Source organism: Setaria italica, chromosome V (assembly GCF_000263155.2).
Source record: "Setaria italica strain Yugu1 chromosome V, Setaria_italica_v2.0, whole genome shotgun sequence".
NCBI classification, from domain to species: domain Eukaryota; kingdom Viridiplantae; phylum Streptophyta; class Magnoliopsida; order Poales; family Poaceae; genus Setaria; species Setaria italica.
In genome coordinates this window covers 39,416,607-39,434,210 of record NC_028454.1, presented here as the reverse complement: position 1 = coordinate 39,434,210, position 17,604 = coordinate 39,416,607, and the positions used below count along the sequence as shown (strand labels likewise).

General features: G+C 48.6%; 4 protein-coding genes and 1 pseudogene across 5 annotated transcripts; 1 reads left to right on the top strand and 4 right to left on the bottom strand.

Annotated features, from left to right (window-relative positions):
- The first annotated feature begins 691 nt into the window (after nt 1–691).
- On the top strand, nt 692–3,564 carry LOC106804318 (cyclin-B1-1). 2 transcript variants are annotated; one of them, XM_014805165.2, is made up of 9 exons: nt 692–1,024; nt 1,304–1,421; nt 1,511–1,607; nt 1,721–1,921; nt 2,021–2,146; nt 2,230–2,478; nt 2,570–2,740; nt 2,827–3,005; nt 3,097–3,564. In XM_014805165.2, exons 1-9 carry the CDS (start codon nt 961–963, stop codon nt 3,230–3,232), a joined length of 1,341 nt encoding a protein of 446 aa, XP_014660651.1. In that variant the 5' UTR covers nt 692–960; the 3' UTR covers nt 3,233–3,564. The 2 variants fall into 2 exon arrangements, with proteins under 2 accessions (XP_014660651.1, XP_014660650.1); XM_014805164.2 differs by having other exon boundaries at nt 693–1,024; nt 1,718–1,921.
- A 348-nt stretch (nt 3,565–3,912) lies between these two features.
- On the bottom strand, nt 3,913–5,107 carry LOC105914429 (annotated as a pseudogene).
- Nucleotides 5,108–5,298: 191 nt separating this feature from the next.
- On the bottom strand, nt 5,299–8,398 carry LOC101767346 (UDP-glycosyltransferase 87A2). The gene is made up of 2 exons (XM_004970234.2): nt 7,662–8,398; nt 5,299–6,481 (listed from the first exon to the last, which is right to left on the bottom strand). Exons 1-2 carry the CDS (start codon nt 8,185–8,187, stop codon nt 5,583–5,585), a joined length of 1,425 nt encoding a protein of 474 aa, XP_004970291.1. The 5' UTR covers nt 8,188–8,398; the 3' UTR covers nt 5,299–5,582.
- Nucleotides 8,399–12,836: 4,438 nt separating this feature from the next.
- On the bottom strand, nt 12,837–15,591 carry LOC101766947 (UDP-glycosyltransferase 87A1). Its single transcript, XM_004970233.3, has 2 exons — nt 14,890–15,591; nt 12,837–13,930 (listed from the first exon to the last, which is right to left on the bottom strand). Exons 1-2 carry the CDS (start codon nt 15,383–15,385, stop codon nt 13,020–13,022), a joined length of 1,407 nt encoding a protein of 468 aa, XP_004970290.1. The 5' UTR covers nt 15,386–15,591; the 3' UTR covers nt 12,837–13,019.
- A 117-nt stretch (nt 15,592–15,708) lies between these two features.
- LOC101766528 (psbP domain-containing protein 6, chloroplastic) lies at nt 15,709–17,079 on the bottom strand. The gene is made up of 3 exons (XM_004970232.3): nt 16,752–17,079; nt 16,340–16,656; nt 15,709–16,246 (listed from the first exon to the last, which is right to left on the bottom strand). The coding sequence occupies exons 1-3, from the start codon at nt 17,077–17,079 to the stop codon at nt 16,076–16,078; spliced, it is 816 nt and encodes a 271-aa protein (XP_004970289.2). The 3' UTR covers nt 15,709–16,075.
- Between the last annotated feature and the right edge of the window lie 525 nt (nt 17,080–17,604).

The following is a 17,604-nucleotide window of genomic DNA, read 5'->3' as shown; positions in this document are numbered from 1 at the left end:
GCACTGAACTATTTCATATCCTGAGAAGAATAGAATAGTCACATGGATGCGAGGGAATTGAAGACCTTATCTTTGGTCCAAAGCTAGCAGTCACGGAGCCTTTTGTCAGTGAGTCCATCTGCTGCTAGTACTGACCTCTTGGACCGCATCGTCACGAGTACGTGACTGGTGTCTCCCGGTCCCGGCTGTTATTGCCCCTACTCGTTCACTGGACGGACGACCAGCTAAGTTTTGCTTTCCCATGATTTAAGTAGCCGTACACGCTCCCGTCAAATTCGTACAAAATTCTGTATCTGACACACAAATTTGAACGGAATTTGGCTTCACGTTGACGTTCACAAAACCAAACGTCAGCAAAAATTCATAAACCAAAGCTACCGTGTAATTGTGAGATGCTGATGTGAAAAACTTTGATGGGAACTCTCGCGAATCGCCATCATTTATTGCCGCACTTGCCTTGTTTGCGCGACTCCCTTTATCAGGAAAGGAACTCGACACGCAGTAAAGAAAGGCTAGGCCCTTTTCCAGCTCGGAGGCGAATCCCACTCGCCGTCGCAACGGCTAGTTCCCCGCGGCCGATCCCAGCCGTCCGATCCGCTCCTCCCGACCGTTGCGATACGAACCCTTCCCGACCGTTGGAGCGCTCCCCCACCTCAAGACCCGCTCCGCGCCGCGCCGCCCCCCTGCCCGGCAGCGCTCGCACGCTCGATATATCTGCTGCTCTCCTCCCCGAGCCGTAGCCTCCTCCTCTTCCCTCAAGAACTGTACCACCACGCCATCGCCATTGATTGAACAGGGAGAGGCAAGGAAGGGGTCAATAGGCGCTGCTGCTTCTTGTTTGCCGGATCCGCGGTGGCTGCGCTCGCCGGCGGGGAAGAGGGGACGCGGGCGGCGCGCCTCCAGTCTTTCTTCACCTCCGTGCTCTCCGGGCTCTTCGGCCAGGGCGAGGACGAGCTAGAGATGGCCACGCGCAACCACAATGCCGCCGCCGCCGCTGCCGCTCCGCAGCTTCATCACAACCGAGGTGAGCCCACGGGTCCTGAGTTCTTGGTTGCTCCCCCTCCCTGGTTTCTTGCTAAAGGTTGGATTTCGGGTCAAATCGGGAACGAGTAGCTTCTGTAGCGAGTTCTTTAACTCGATTCATGAAAAAGATTGGATCTTTGTTATCATCGTCCCCCAAATCTGTTAATCTATGTCTTGTCTCTGTTCGACTGCCGGATTCTGGAAGAAAGATTCTTATTTTACTGCAACCTGCTAGTTGTTACGATGAATTTCTCATCTCGTGTCTCCGTGCAATCGTCAGGCGGTGTTCCCGCTCTGGGAAAGCAGAAAGCCGTCGCGGCTGGCCGTGCTGACGCCATGAACCGGCGAGCCCCCCTGGGCGACATCGGCAACTACGTCAGCGTCCGCGCAACCGACGGGTACGAACGAAACCAAGCGCTTTTTTATCTGTCAAATCACTGTTTCCTTCCCGCTCTTCATCTCAGAACAAACTCGTTCTTGGTTGCAGGAAGCCGGAGCCTCAGGAGCAGGTCAACCGCCCCGTCACGAGGAGCTTCGGTGCTCAACTCGTGAAGAACGCGCAGGCGAATGCCGCCGCAAACAAGGTACACAGACCAATCACCCTCCCTTCTCTTAGGGATCTTCCGGCAAGAGTAATCTGGGCATTTGAAAGCAGTCGATTCAGTCTGTTTCTAACTGGAACGTATGTTTGCAGCAGAATGCCGCAATTGCACCTGCGAGGCCTGCGCCGAGGCTGGAGAGGAAGGCACCTGCCAAGCCGCCGCCTCCTGAACATGTCATAGAGATCAGCTCTGACTCTGACCAGAGCAAGACGCAGTCCGAGAGCAGCGCCAGCTCCGTCCGTTCGAGGAAGAAGGTCATCAACACCCTTACATCTGTTCTCTCGGCTCGCTCAAAGGTGCGTGTGATCTGTCAAATATCTCCTTGGTCTAGTAATTCCGGTTCCACAAAAAGCATGAGGAATTAGTCTGATTGTTGTTGCCCATCTGAATGTCAGGCTGCCTGTGGAATCGCTGATAAGCCTCGACAAGCGATAGAAGACATTGACAAGTTGGACGTCAACAATGAGCTCGCGGTCGTTGACTACATTGAGGACATCTACGCCTTTTACAAGACTGCTCAGGTAACTGCAGAGATCTTTGCTATGTAAATTACGGGATCCATCAGTAGCAGTCTCTGAAAGTGTTTCTTTCTGGCTAATTGCAGCATGAGAGCCGGCCACGTGACTACATTGATGCCCAGGTGGAGATCAACTCCAAGATGAGGGCTATCCTGGCAGACTGGATAATTGAAGTACACCACAAGTTTGAACTGATGCCCGAGACTCTCTACTTGACTATGTACATCATCGACCAATACCTCTCACTACAACCAGTCCTGCGAAGGGAACTGCAGCTTGTGGGCGTTTCAGCCATGCTGATCGCCTGCAAATACGAGGAGATTTGGGCCCCTGAGGTACACAGAAAGCTTCCATATCTCTCCCTCCTATCCTTTTTGGTGCTTATTTTTCAAGTTCTTCTTCTAATTGTTTGTGTGCTTTTCTCAGGTGAATGATTTCATCCTGATATCAGATAGTGCATACACCAGGGAGCAGATTCTTTCTATGGAGAAGGGAATACTAAATAGGCTTGAGTGGAACTTAACTGTCCCTACATCTTACATGTTCCTCGTTCGCTTTCTCAAGGCAGCGTCTCCGGGTATCAAAATTGATAAAGAGGTAAACATTCAAATTGGGCTGTTTTTTTCAGTCAGAGGTACAGCATTATTGTTCCTGTGATATAAAATCTCTATGTTTGAATGCAGATGGAGAACATGGTCTTCTTCTTTGCGGAGTTATCGCTGATGCAATATGGCTTGGTGACACACCTGCCTTCAATGGTTGCTGCCTCTGCTGTCTATGCAGCAAGGCTTACTCTTAAGAAGTCTCCACTTTGGACTGACACGCTCGAGCACCACACAGGCTTCAGAGAGTCAGAGCTAATGTAAGACCCCATTGCCCATCGCCATGTCTTCCTAAATCATGCATCAGCATAAGCTTGGATTAGACATGATGACCAACTGTGATGGTTTCAGGGAATGCACAAAAATGCTGGTGAGCGCACACTTGACTGCCCCGGAGAGCAAGTTGAGGGTCGTCTACAAGAAGTATTCCTCCGAGCAGTTTGGAGGGGTTGCACTACGTCCACCGGCAGTGGAGATCTGCAAATAAACGAAGATGATGATAACCTCGTCCAGTATTTGTGTTTGCTTTTGGTTTCAAGAGTGTAATGGAAGGCGAGTCTGACATTCGCTAGGCTTTTTATGTTTGCTTGTTTGGAGTCAAGAAAGTTTGAACACTTGAGACAGTCGTTTGTTTGCTAGGCTGTTCTCACTTCTCAGAGATGAGTCAGGAGCGTTATCTGACTTGTGATGGCGATTAGGATTCGGATGTTCTGCCCCATCTGATGGATACACCTTGGTGTATATACTTGTCGTTGGAATTTATCGATAACCAGTTATTCATAAATATGAATGAGGAATCGGATGTTTGCTGATTTGGAATTTGTTTTGCTTAGTTACCTGTCATCTGATGATATGAATAACCATTCTTGATAAGCATGAATGGATTTGTGGGGAAAAAAATTGCATATCAGAATTCCTCACCTGGTGAAACTTTGGAAAAAAAATTGACAACCTTGTGATTATGTAATTTGTCTGGAAAATCCAAGGTGTGAACAGTGATGGATACACCTTGGTGTATATATACTTGTCGTTGGAATTTATCGGTAACCAGTTATTTCATAAATATGGATGAGGAATTGGATGTTTGCTGATTTGGAATTTGTTTTGCTTAGTTACCTGTCATCTGATGATATGAATCTTATCTAACCATTCTTGATAAGCATGATCTGTGAGCATCAGAATTCCTTTTCACCTGGTGAAACTTTGAAAAAGAAATTGTGACAACCTTGTGAAATTTGTGACATACAGAACCAAACCTGCAGGCTGCGAGTCCAGCCATGTGAAATATTCATCTTTCGCAGCCATCGCCGGCTGTTCTTGAAGTGTCATATAGGGGATGCATGGACCAATCGGGTACATAAGGGAAGAGGGGGACACTGACATTAGAGTCTATAACACCAGCCTCCAGCTCGTAAAATGAGCTGAAAAGCATAAATTGAGCTGCTTTGACACTGCGAATTCTCAGCATGAATTGTTCACACTCGTTTGGAATGGTCGGCTCCAGATCGCGCAACCTTATGCAAGTCTGGCCAGGGATATACTGATTCCACAGCTCATCGCCCATGTCTGCAACTCATCAAGATGAAGATAGATCGCTATCATCACAGACAATTGAAAGTTATCTCGAGTGTAAACACTTCTTGTGCCAAGGGCAAAAGCTCTGACCTGTGACGGCCAAGCTATCGCCGGCGCGACCCGTGGTGGTGCGGTGTTCGGCCGCGAGGCTCTCCAAATGGAAGAAGGCGGCGAAGTGGGTGGCCGAGCTGGGGCAGAACGAGCAGGCCACCACGCCCATCCTCAGGGCCATCGGCACCGCCCACGGCAAGCACGACAGCCGCGGGCGCCGCGGCCACCCCCCTGAGGAGCCGCTCGACGGGTGCCTCCATCTTGGTGTGCACCGCCTCGATGAAGCCGGAGAAGTCGGCCGCGCGGCCGTGCTCCGAGGGGATGACGTTGGGGATGGTGGCGAGGCGGACGCACTCTGGCAGCAGCGCCGCCGGCGCGCCGAGCAGGCCGAGCCACTCCTCGGTGAGGACGACGGTGAGCAGTCTGCACAGGCTAGCATGGGGTTGATGTGGCCACGGCCTGGGTACGGCAGCGCCACGATGTGGCATGGCCGCCGGTCAACGGCGAGGCTGGCGTCTGCCAAGGCCACCTCGTGGGAAATGATTGCTGTTTGCTACCACTCCAGATGGGTGCTTCACTCGTCAGCTGCTGCCCAGCGGTGAAGGATATGATGCAGGTGAAAGGTGATGCCGTGATGGTGATGTTCAGACGCTTACATATATTTTTTTGTTCGTGCAATTGCCGCTTTTAGATATATAGCTTTTCCTGATATACACACACACACACACACTATCATGTTGGGCTGAGAGAGTGAGAGGTGCGAGCAGACTACGTAGGCACCGTTGTCCTTTAAAAGATTGCTCACAGTCTTGATGGCCAAAATCTCTGAAGTTTTGAGACTCCACGCTAATTCGTAGCTTCTTAGTCTATCATAGGATCCTACAAGGCCTTAACCTTCAATAATGAGGAGAAAACAGCACACCAGTATTTCGGTGCTTGATACAATATAACATCTACCAATAAGTACTATTGTATGTTTAAAAGATGACAGAGAGTCACACATCAACTACATAAAGGTAACTCTGTCTCTGTGCATTCCTTTATAAAAAAAAAATCTGCATCACCTTTCAGAAATCTCGTAAATTTTTTAAGAGGGATGATTGTAGCATCCATATTTGAAACATTGATTATTACAAAACCACTACAGTATGACAAGAGCGGTTTCAGTACATACCATGCTGATTCCAGTGTCAAATAAGGAATTCCCTCTCTTATTCTGAAGCACATACCATCTCCATCAATGAACTCAGATTGCAATATGAAGATCCACCCATGTCAACGGCTCTGCGAGAAGCCTCTTTCCACTCAAGAGCACGTCTCCTCACTGCCTTTGCCTCAGCTTCATCAGAAGACATCAGCCTCTTTGCAGCACGTGCAATATCCTCTCTCCCAATCAGACCATCCTTGTTAGCCCAATCCCTCAAGTTCAGGCCAATCTTCCACTCTTCCGCAATTAATCGGCCATCAATTGGCTGATCAAAGAATAGTGGTAAGGCAAGCATAGGTACACCAGCAAAGATGGCTTCAAGTGTCGAGTTCATCCCGCAATGGGTCAAGAAGCCCCCAACTGAGGAATGGCACAAAACCTTCAGCTGCTCACACCATGGCAGTATCATCCCCTTATCGGTGTCACCAATGAGGTCTCGCACCTGAGGGGATTGTTCACGAAGAATCCACAAGAACCTGACCTCACTCGCCGCTAGGCCCAATGCAATCTCGTCAAGCTGCGAGGTTGACACTGAGACAAAGCTGCCAAGGGACACATATAGCACTGAGCTCACAGGTTGAGAATTCAACCATGTGAAGTAGTCTCCTTGGCTGGTATCCCCATTGGACATGGAACTGTGGTCTCCAAGTGTCATGTAGGGAACACAGGGGCCGATTGGGTACACTGGGCAAGAGAGTACCGACCGTAGAGAGTCGATGACACTGGCCTCAAGCTCATACATGGTGGTAAAAAGGAGGCATTGAGCATTTCTAATACTAGAGATGGCTGATAGGATATGCTTTACTGTTCTCTTGTTGTGAATTAAGGGCTCGAGATCAGACAATCTTATTGAACTTGAAGCCTGGCTGGAGATATAGTGCATAAGTCTCTGATCAGAGTTATCTGCAGGTCGTAAAATAGATAGGTGAGAAATGTTGCAAGCTGCCTTGTCAGTGTTTGGTATAAAAGCACCAGAAATAAGAAGTATGAGATACAATAACGAAAAAAAATACATTTCTGGAGCTGTGGGGACATGTGACGGAGCTATCTAAAATTTATGAATCAGCACGAGTGAGAAATAGGTTATTTCTGCCAAGACAAATTGAAAAGGAACACTTTTCCAAGCTTGATTCATGCTCACACAGCCGTTTGATGTACTCTTTCTGAAATAGGGGTTCACTCACCATGCCACACCATACCAAGGCATCAAAATATCTCACTCACTATGCTCATACATAGCCGGTTGGGTGGCCATCCTTCCAGCCCAATTAACCAAAGAGCAAATCTTAGTGGGTAGCATTAAACGTATGTCTAAAATATACTCCATATCTTATTTTTGGATTAAATACTTAGCTGAATGCACATGGTGAGTATTGTGTATGAGTAGCAGGGTAGGTGATTTGTTAAACTTGTGGAGTACAGCTATGTTAACTGCTGAAGATTGCATTTCCTTCTGAACGTGAGCATCTTTTAAGAACGAAATCACGTGAGGTTATCACAGACTCCTTGACGAGTGAAAAAAGCTAAAATATTATTCCTCAAGAAAAAGAAAGCTATAATACAAGTGCAGAGTTACATGTGATCCTAGCAAATAGTTTTCATATTTATTCATGACTCGTTACTGTCAAACTGCTTGCACCTCTCCACATGCACTTTGGTAGCTTTGGATTGTGCACATGAACAATGACATTTGAATGAGTAGTGAGAAATAGATTTGTTTAGACTGTTTAACAGCCTACTAGCCTAGTGACCAGCATATGTTTGTTTTGCAGCAGTATTAAGTATACACAATGTACCCCTAATTTTAGCTTTCAGTAAAAGCTGGACCGAAGAGGTCTTTGGTCTAAAAAAGAGTATACACAAATGCACAGACATGAAGAGCTTTCACATGAATTTGTAATCAGAAAACAGATCCTACAATCTCCAGATTCAGCAATTCATTTCCTAGGAACATAATTCAGAATAAAGATGGAGAAGTCCAAAAGTTGAGTTATATACTTATTTGTGCACGATTAATTAATCAGGAGGTTCAGGACAAGCTAAAACCCTGGCAACAACAAGCAATGGTAACAAGGACTCTCACCTACAACCTCACCGGAGTCCGGCGCGTGCTTACCGTCGCCGGTAAGCCAGGTCGGGAGGCGGTCGTAGTGGTAGTAGGCGAAGAAGAAGGAGGCGGCCATGGGGAAGAGCGGCCAGACGGGGACGCCCCTCCGGTTGCCGACGCCGACGACCCAGGGGACGTAGGCGTCGGCCACGAGCGCGGCGGGCGGCGGGCCCTCGAGCCCGTCGAGCAGGCGCTCGAAGGGCGCCTCCATCTCGGTGGCGACGGCGTCGAGGAAGCCCGAGTGGTCGGCGGCGCGGCCGTGCTCGGAGGGGATGACGTTGGGGATGGAGCGCAGACGGACGCCGACGGCGGTGGAGGAGGAGGAGGAGCGGATGAGGCCGAGCCATTCCTCGGTGACGACGAAGGTCACCGCGGCGCCGCGCGCGGCGAGGAGGCGGCTGAGGTTCATCATGGCGTTGACGTGGCCGCGGCCCGGGAACGGCATCGCCACAATGTGGCAGCCGCGGACGCGCGGCTCGTCCCCCGCGGCGGCGGCGGCCATCCCGCTCGTTGCTGTCGTCTCGGTGTGGCGCTCTGCCTCCTCGCCTGGGCAATCGATGGCTGTTGCTGTTGGTCAAGTGAGCGAGGCGTGCGGTGCGACGGCTCCACTGGGGTTCACTTGAACTGCTCCCTCCGACGAGCCTGGCAGCGGCGCACATGGGGTGCGCGCGCAAGAATCTGGGGATATCTCTTTCCGTATCAGTGGCCGCTTTATGGATTATGGAATATCCTTTGAGAAAACCCATTTTTCGAATATTTTTGTCATGTACAATTCGTGATCTTCCGGAGTACGGAGTAGTACTACGATGATAAGGAAAATAGTATCCCAACAAAGAGTGAATTTTTATTATATACTTCATATTACTCCCTCTATTCTAAATTATTGGTCGTTTTTGCTTTTTAAATTCATAGAGTTTGGTATGCACTTAGATATACCCTATATCTAAATGCATAATAATTTAGAAAAGTTAAAACGACCTATAATTTACAGAATACAAGTTTCTAACAGATCGGTACGAAGCAGAAATTACGCAGAATCATCGTGAGATAACTGTCACTGTCCCCATCTTTGCCACGGACAGCATTCCGTTCACATCTTCAGAGCATATCAGTGCTTTTTAGATCTTGTTTGGAATGAATGAATCAAAAATAAATTAATTTCCCCTTCAATCTCTCCCAATCCACTACTATCCAAACAAGCTGAATAAAAGATTGAGTCGGTTTGTAAATTGTCTGGCTATATAATGATGTTTGTATCAAGATTGAATCAAGAAATTACAGAGCAAACTAGTTCTCATCTTTTCTCCGAATTTTCATCTTGTTTCTCTGAATTCTCATTTCCTATTCAGCCATTTCCTCACGGCCATGACATTGTCACCATGCCAGTTATGAATTGATATGTATCGATAGAAGTACTTGGTCTATTTTTTAAATATATGACATTTAGAACAACCTATTTATTACAAAAGTATATGGTACACATGCTTCTCCGAGAAAGCTTAAAAGTGACAAAAGTGGTACTAACCGTGCATAATCACAAAGAGCTCTGAAAAACAAACTTCTCTCTGCACAAGGAATGGAGGTTGCTGATAGTATGCAAAGCACGAGCCATGATGATGATCAGAATCATTCATAGGCCCTGCTGTGTCAAGGATCTGAGATTATAAATCTCACATCAAGACATGGAAGAGCACCCGTTATACATAGAGACATGGAAGTTTAGAACATATCACCTTCCAGGTGAAACCTTCTGAATCTGCAAATTAACAGAAAGGAACACATGAAACAGGCAAACATGTCTCAAGAAGTTTAGAACATATCACCTTCCAGGTGAAACCTTCTGAATCTGCAAATGCTTCATCATTCTGCTGCACATAAACTTTAATCCATAACAAACAAGCTTCAAAATTACAGAATGCTTCAGAATCCATCTCTGTTTGTAGTATTATCCGATTGCAGAATCCTATGTAAGCTCTTGAGTACAGTTTCCAGTTCTATACCACCAACAGATACAGGCAAGCAGATAAAAGAGTATTGTCTTGCTACAGAACAGAAAAACAAGTAAGCACAGGTTGCAAAATCTGCGCACCAACTTCATAAACTTATCACTGCAGTATTATTGAATATCGGAATATTATACTGTGATAGCAGGCAAAGCATTAGACTCATGCACACTATACATTTCACAAGTTTGCTCAAGGCTAACGGACTCAGCTTCTTTTCACTCTGAACTAGTAGTGTTGACATCTTCCTTCAATCTAATGAATGGCATCTAATAGCTTCTCAAGACAAACATTTCTTGATACATTAGCAAGAGAAACATATTGCTTGAGTCCAAAGAATAGCTCTGTGGGCCAGTATTATGCATATTGACAGCTATTTGCACTACACCATAATACTGTCAAAGATGCAAATCAACAAAAGAAATGCAGCCGACCAATTTGTCGAAAATGATAAAATCAAATGGAAGCCGCATGATGATACATTACAGATATAATTTGAACGCGTTTTAGTTATAATCTGAAGTAGAAGTACCTGAAATCCATCAATACCAGGACATCTCCAGCGCATTCTTACTGGGCACTAAGGGTACTTTAGCACCCTGAAGCACCCAATCCAATTTCAACAGCAGAATTAAGACCCTCTTGAGATAGGTTTCTGAATCAGCCTAAGAAAAAAGGTAGTTCCTGAATTCCATATGGAAGCTTCTCATGGAATCAAAATGGCCTGCAGATAATCTTGTGAGCTCAATATACTAGATCTTGTTTCAATCAGAGTATGGCATAAACAAGATATATGAACAGAAGATATAGTAAAAGCCTAATGTTCTTAATGCAAGGAGCATATCTTGCAATCCGTGATACATGCAATTACCACAATGCACAAGTATAAACAGGCACTTAATGCATTAAAAATTACTGCCACGAACTAAACCAGAGTAATGTAAGGAAAAGGGTTGCTCCAATTTCTTGTGATAAATACAAATGCCAATGAGTATGAAGAGAAAACAAAAAGGTACCAAAGATGATCCAATACCTCAATGGCAATTCTCCCTCGAAGGACTCGTCTTGTGTATTTCCCAGGAAAGGCATTCAGTACTTCACCTACCTTACTGATGGTGGACATACTGATTTTCCTAGGAGCAGATACAGCAACTGGGTGAGTAATTTTAGGTCCACTCTTCAGGTTAAGCTGATGTTTGCCCACCTTGTGTAGGTATCCTGTTAGCAGCAGCTGATTCAGATGCATTGCTCAAAGGACCCTCAAATTTTGCCCACTTTGCAGCAGATGGTGAAGCTAGATTGTTAGCAGGTTCTGTTTTACTCAAATCAGGTTGCCTGGGTGGCACTGACACTTTCCCTGCATAAAAATTTCATACAAAATCAGCCCCAAAGTACTCTCTACTGTCAAGGGAACATGAGAGCTATCTCAACAAGCTATTTCCACTTTTCAGCCTGATATAATCATGTCTAAACCTGCATTTCTCATCGATTTCCTTTTTTTTTTCTTGAACAACGCAGGAGAGCTATTTCTGTTATTAATCCTACCAAATCCCTACCACAGCCAGAGTTTCATCTGATCTTTGATCAGTGGGTATTCTCCTAACTCTGAACCAAGCTTTGATCAGCTCGAACTCTTTAGCTATACTAAAAATGTCCATGTAGCCAGACAATTCATGCTTGCAAGAGTCCAGGCTTTTCCAAAATCTCCCACCAACAGCCAACAACAGCCCCGTCCACTTCAAATGCCTTAGTTCAGCGTGTACTGGGTCAACCAATTGACAGTGACTATTGATATGATTGATAATGCTAATGCCTAATGCCCATCTTACAGTAAACAGTAACATTGCTCAACAAGGCTAAATTAAACATTTGCCTTGTTTCAAGTTCCTCTCCAGTTGCAACGACAAACTGAATGCATGACTTTCAGCTTCAAACTGCGGAGCTTCACTTCCTTTTCGAGTGGCCGTTGAACAAGATAGGTCTCTGTATCGACGACCAGTGTGGCAGTGTCTACGGCCAAGGTCCTGGTCGTGGCTCCACCGTCCCACCCCACCGCTCATTGTTTCCAATAGGCTGGGTGGTGGCCACGAACGCTTCAGCTGCACATAACATCCACCACAACTGAAAGATGGCCACAGTGCAGTGCAGGGCACCCTTTGGCTGCGAGGCAACGGCCGAGGTGGCAATGGCAGTCGTGATGCCGTGCGCCCGTGCTCACCGAGAACGACCGTTGTTAAGAACGACGAAGAGGCCGTGCTGAAGCCTGAAGGCATCCTCCAACGCCGACATGAGGGTGCCCGACCTGAACATTCCCTCGACCTCCTTGTGGGCGGGCGCCATCGAACACGTAGCGGGACGGAGGAGGGGACCCCAAACGGCGCAAACCAGAGCTCAAGCCACGCGGTGGCGGGGAGGAAAACCGGTGAGCTTCCTCCCTCAGCTGCCGGAGTGGCTTGCGTTAGCGGCGGCGGCGGGTTGGTCCGGGGACTGGGAGTGGGAGAGCGTCAGATTGATGGGTAGCCACAATATAGTAAGCGGATGAGTGGGGCCATATATATTAAGAGGACCATTTAGGAACAGGCCAGTCTCAATGGGTGTCGTGGAGAGTTTCATCGTATGCCACGTAAGCATTTTTTAATGATTTGGCAACCTAATTACGAGGAGAGAGAAGAGGGGTTTCATCCCCATGAAACCCACCAGTCACATTTCCGAAGTCCCATGAAACCTAATGAAACTTGCACTGAGAATGTTATAGTTTCGTCGCAGAACATATTTGATCATAACTTCACACAAAAATTAAATGCTACAGACTGTTTTCATTGTCGAAACTATGCACTGAGAGTGACAATTTCATTTCATTAAAAAGATGACATGGCAGTTGTTAACAATACGATGAAACTATGCACTAAGATTAGCCTTACGAAAATATATTTTTTTTTAAGCTCCTGCGGCTAGAGCTCTACCAAACAGAGAATCTAAAATAGCTCCACGAGCATTGGAGGAGTCAGAGACATTTGGTATTGAGAAGTCGGATCAAAGAAAAAAAATGATTTCTCTGACTCCTCCCCATTTTAAAAGGAGCCGGAGCCTGCCAAAGGAGACCTGTATAGAAGAAGATATAAATATCATGATTGACGAGAGCATAATATTTTTTTTCTAGAATACGCAGGAGAGCTGCGTATCATTCCATTAAGAAGAGATAAAAGTAGTGATACAACGCGGGCCTAAACCGGGCACACGCACACGCACACGCACACGCATAATAAAGAGAAGAGCAAATACAATTATTTGTTTCAGGTGCTTTCACTGACCCTACTACATGAATCAAAAGCTACCGTGAAGTTTCCGCAACATTCAGTTTTGCTTTGATGAAATCTTGCACAAAACTTTTCAGAGAACGCCCTGACGATCCACCTTCCTGAATTGCGCTGTGTGAAGCCTCCCGCAGTCCTTCAGCTCTTCTTCTCATCTCTAGGCTATCACCATCACCCAGATCCATAAGCTTTGTCACAGCAGCAGACATCGCGGCCCTGCTGACAGCGCCATCCTCCCTTCTCTGTTCCCTCAAGTTAATCCCAATCTTCCATTCATCAGCAACAAGCCGGGCATTCACCAGTTGATCCCAAGCAACGGGGAACGCGAGCACAGGCACTCCGGTGAACACGGCCTCCAGGGTCGAGTTCCACCCACAATGGCTCAGGAAGCCGCCGACAGAGGGGTGGGACAGGACCTTCAGCTGGTCACACCATGGCACCACCAAGCCCTTGTCACCGGAGATCTGCTGTAGAGTGGTGGTGGTGGCCTTGTCCCGGGCCACCCAGAAGAACCTGACTGCGCTGTCATGAAGCCCCATGGCGACCTCTTCCAACTGTGAGGATGGCATCGAAACATAGCTGCCAAATGAGACGTACATCACTGATTTTTTCGGTTGGGCATCCAGCCAGTCAGAGTATTTCTCATGCTGAATCTTGTCTGAGTTGCCTTCTGGTGGCATATGCGGAATTGAAGGACCAAATGTATATACGGGGCATGGGAGCACTTGTGATATTCCATTGATGGCACCAGATTCAAGCTCATAAAAGGAGGTGAAGATGACACACTGTGCTTTGCGCACGTTGGAGAACACTTGTACAACTCGTTTCATCGGCAACTCCCAGGAGCGGAAGACCTTGATATCAGAGCATTTTACTGATGAGAGGGCTGGGAACGGGAAATATTGATCCAAGGACTTGCAGCTTTGTCCTGCAGATCACAGAAATTCAGATATATATAGTTACTAAGTTGAGCAACTAAAAGTACATTTGCAAAACATTAGCACTGTAACTGGCTGGAAATACTTCAGAATAGCATTGGTATTTTAGTTGGAGATTCTGAATGCCTGCAAAGTTGGAAGTTGCCATCAGCAGATCAGCTAAAGGGTAAAGACATTGATTACAAGAATTTTGTGGGCTAACTTATTCATATTTTTTTATTAGTAACAAGTGATTTTGTGACTGAATTCTGAAGATCATAAGCATCTGTAACTTGCTTATTCAGGAGATGGAAACTGAAAAGGACATGAGTAGTTATATGCAAGAACCATGGGTTCGGAATCTGAATTAGTACAGATACAAATGGAAAACGAACATAAAGTTTCAGAAGCGAGCTAACTGAAAATGCATGACCAAGCATTCCAGAGATTCTAATAATCAGCATAACAGAAAATGCATGACCAAGCATTCCAGAGATTCTAATAATCAGCTGTTATGCTTCGATTTCTCTACGGACAAAATCTGTTAGTGATGTTAGGGATATTGATTCATTGAACAACAGTAGTGAGAAACAGTCTAATCAAGTTATTTTTGCCATTTGGTACTCTCCTTTTAGGTATCTTATTTAGTATTAATTGTCTTGGCTAATGGTCAAAGAAAAAGTTTTCTTCGGAAGGAGAAAAAAAATCAGGTCATGCAGTGCAGAGTGGATACATCACACTACAACGATGTTGTAAGTGATTGCCTTAAATCGGCAGTAAGAAGAACAAAAATAGCTCTGCCCTTTGCCTCTACCGATTTAAATGACGAGATTTTCATTTTATTTACCCTACATTTGAAGAATCGAAAAAAAATAGCTACGTTTTATTTAACAAATGATTAAATTACAATCTAGACATCTAGTAGCATTCAGCACATCTGCAAAAAAGAGGAAGGTGAAGTAGCCAAAACCTTCTTCCCCTTCGGGGCCATCCGCCGCCGGCCACTGGTCCATGTGGTAGAACGCCAAGAAGAACGTGGCCGGCATAGTCCACAGCGAGCACACCGGTATCCCGCGCGCCGCGCCGGCCGCCACCCCCCACGTCAGGTAGGTGTCGACCACGACGGCGTCCGGCCTCCGCTCCAGCGCCAGTCGGTCCAGCAGCCGCTCCACGGGCTCCCCCATCCTGGCGTGCACGGCCTCGATGAAGCCGACGTGGTCGGCGCCGCGGCCGCGCTCGGAGGGGATGACGTTGGGGATGGTGGCGAGGCGGACGCGCGCGGGGAGCGCGGCGAGCACACCCGCGGCGGCCAGCAGCTCGTGCCACTCCTCCGTGACGACGACGGTCACGGCGAGGGCGGTGTCCGCGGCGGCGAGCTGGCGGCACACGACGAGCATCGGGTTGATGTGGCCGCGGCCGGGGAACGGCACGGCCACCACGTGCCGAGACGCCGCCGCCGTGGACATTTTCTTTGCTACGCGAAGACTGACGACAGGCGACTGCAGAGCGAGTTCGGTGGAGCTTAACAACAACTACACGGCCACAAATTTTTCCACTGACTCTCGAACTATCGCAGACAAGTCAAGAGAGCACATCACGGTCTACACAGGCGCAGCTGACGACTCCGAGGGTCACCAAATTTGAAACGCAAAACAAGCCATCAAGGTCGCTTCCCACTTTTTGAAGGCTGCTTTCCACCTTTCCTCATGGCTGGGCATTTCTACGTAGGCGCCGGGAGACTGATGTGTAGTATTTTCATATCATGGGTTTTACAGCCAGACAAGTGAAGTGGCAATATAGAATAACATTTGCAAGATACCCGCATAAGGTGATTCTCACTTACAATTCTTACTATAAACAATCTGTTCCTCACTGAGTCACTGTGTACACTTAACCTCTCTTCTTCAATAATCTATGAACAGCCCCATATATAGCAACTACATAGAAAATCTTTTGAGAATGTGAAGAGAGCATTACATAGAAAATCGTTGTTTGCTCCACTCCCCAAGCCTCAAAATCCAGTAGTTTGCCTCGTCAGATTATGTACCTCATATTTCAGAGCTTCAGATAAGCAACCCATCACCTGATTTTGCTAGCGAACAACTCATCACCCGCTGAACCAACCAGCTCACAGAGTGCATTGTTGCTGCAATCTATCATACTTGAAACGAGTCCACTATGGCCTTGAGAACCTTCTCCGACGACGACCACTGCTTGTCGTTGGCGCTCGCGACGAAGAGCACCACCGTGTTTCCCTTGGCGGTGGCCTTGGCCAGATTGTGAGAACCGGTCAGTGCCAGTGGAGTCTCCAGCACGTAGCTGTAGTACTGCATCAATCAAAAGAACCATGAAACATATTTCAATTGCTGCGCGGGAATCGTGCCATATTGAGAGGGGATCGATCGATCGAGTTGAATTACAGTTTGGCCGTCGATCTTCTCGACGCTGGTGTCGACAAGTTCGTCGGGGTCGAAGGTGTTGCCGGTGACGAAGGGCCCCAGGGAGGCGATCAGCCTCTCGGGGCTGCCGATGTCCTCGATGGTGGCGTTGGGCTTGTTGGTGAGGCGGATGAGCGGCGACGCCACCACCTGCACCTTGCCCTGCTTCTCGTCCTCGAACTTCACCTCCACCCACGGCTCCGCGCACTTGGGCTGGCAGTAGTTCCCGGACAGGATGTTGGCCACCCGCGTCTGCTTCCACGTCGGCGGCAGGACGAACTCGTACGGTTGCACATTGCCTGGAAATGGCACGGATGAGCCCAATTAATTGATCGATGAACTGATGCCACACAAACTTGAGCAATCGGAGCAGAGAGGTGAACCGAGACGTCACCGGCGCGGAGGGCGGGGGTGTCCTTGGGCGTGGCCCGGAAGAAGACGAAGCCCGGGTTGGACGGCGCCGGCGGCAGGTACGTGCCGACCACGACCTCGCGCGCCTGCGCCGGCAGCGGCGCCCGCGACAGCAGCGCGCCCAGCGCCGCCCCGAGCACCAGCTCCCTCCGGTGGCTGGCGACCGCAACGAGAGGCGCCGGTCGCGGGACTGTGACTGCTTTGTCTGCCGACGGTGCCACGGCGGTCTGCGGAGGAGGAGTGCAGCGCGAGCTGGTGGGCGCGGGCAGCCGGAGCGAGGCGAAGAGCGGGGAGAACACCGATGAGGCCATGGGGGAAAGAAACGGCCGGGCTCGCGCGCGGCGTCGCGTCTGGTTCACGCGAGAGCAGCGCCTTATCCAGACGGGTGCGATATTTTCTCGCTCTGTTCGTGTGACCGCGGCAAAGCCCAGGAGGGCGTGCGTACGCGGGGCTCGGCAGCGTCCTCTTGTCAGGTGCCTGCGGATAAGATATAGGAGCCGGGCGTGCGGCCGAGCGGCGACAGCACTCGGCAAGCATGGTTCCGGCAGCGCTGGCCACCCCCGTCGCTTCCGTCTCCCCCGCGCGGTGGCGGAGCGTCTCGACGTATTGCGATGGGAGGAGGGAGCTTTTGAGAACATCGCGGAGCCGCGGGAGGGAGCCCACGCGGCGGTGCGCGGCAGCCGCGGGGTCCTCCGGCGGCGAGGAGGCCCGCCGCCACACGCGGACCTTGGCGTCTTGGTGGCCCGTGTAGATCCGGCCGTCGGCGGCAACGTTGATGGCCTTGCCAAGGCCGCTGGAGGAGCGGAACCCGCCGAGCTCGGGGCGGTCGCGCCACA

Excerpts from the sequence above, each read along its gene's own strand:
- LOC106804318 (XM_014805164.2), top strand. The coding sequence starts at position 961 with ATGGCCACGCGCAACCACAATGCCGCCGCCGCCGCTGCCGCTCCGCAG. Across the intron at positions 1,922-2,020 it reads TTCTCTCGGCTCGCTCAAAG|GCTGCCTGTGGAATCGCTGA; the intron begins GTGCGTGTGATC and ends TCTGAATGTCAG. Across the intron at positions 3,006-3,096 it reads TTCAGAGAGTCAGAGCTAAT|GGAATGCACAAAAATGCTGG; the intron begins GTAAGACCCCAT and ends TGATGGTTTCAG.
- LOC101767346 (XM_004970234.2), bottom strand. The coding sequence starts at position 8,187 with ATGGCCGCCGCCGCCGCGGGGGACGAGCCGCGCGTCCGCGGCTGCCAC. Across the intron at positions 6,482-7,661 it reads GGACTCCGGTGAGGTTGTAG|ATAACTCTGATCAGAGACTT; the intron begins GTGAGAGTCCTT and ends TACGACCTGCAG.
- LOC101766947 (XM_004970233.3), bottom strand. The coding sequence starts at position 15,385 with ATGTCCACGGCGGCGGCGTCTCGGCACGTGGTGGCCGTGCCGTTCCCC. Across the intron at positions 13,931-14,889 it reads TGGCCCCGAAGGGGAAGAAG|GACAAAGCTGCAAGTCCTTG; the intron begins GTTTTGGCTACT and ends TGTGATCTGCAG.
- LOC101766528 (XM_004970232.3), bottom strand. The coding sequence starts at position 17,079 with ATGGCCTCATCGGTGTTCTCCCCGCTCTTCGCCTCGCTCCGGCTGCCC. Across the intron at positions 16,657-16,751 it reads CACCCCCGCCCTCCGCGCCG|GCAATGTGCAACCGTACGAG; the intron begins GTGACGTCTCGG and ends TGCCATTTCCAG. Across the intron at positions 16,247-16,339 it reads AGAAGATCGACGGCCAAACT|TACTACAGCTACGTGCTGGA; the intron begins GTAATTCAACTC and ends TGATTGATGCAG.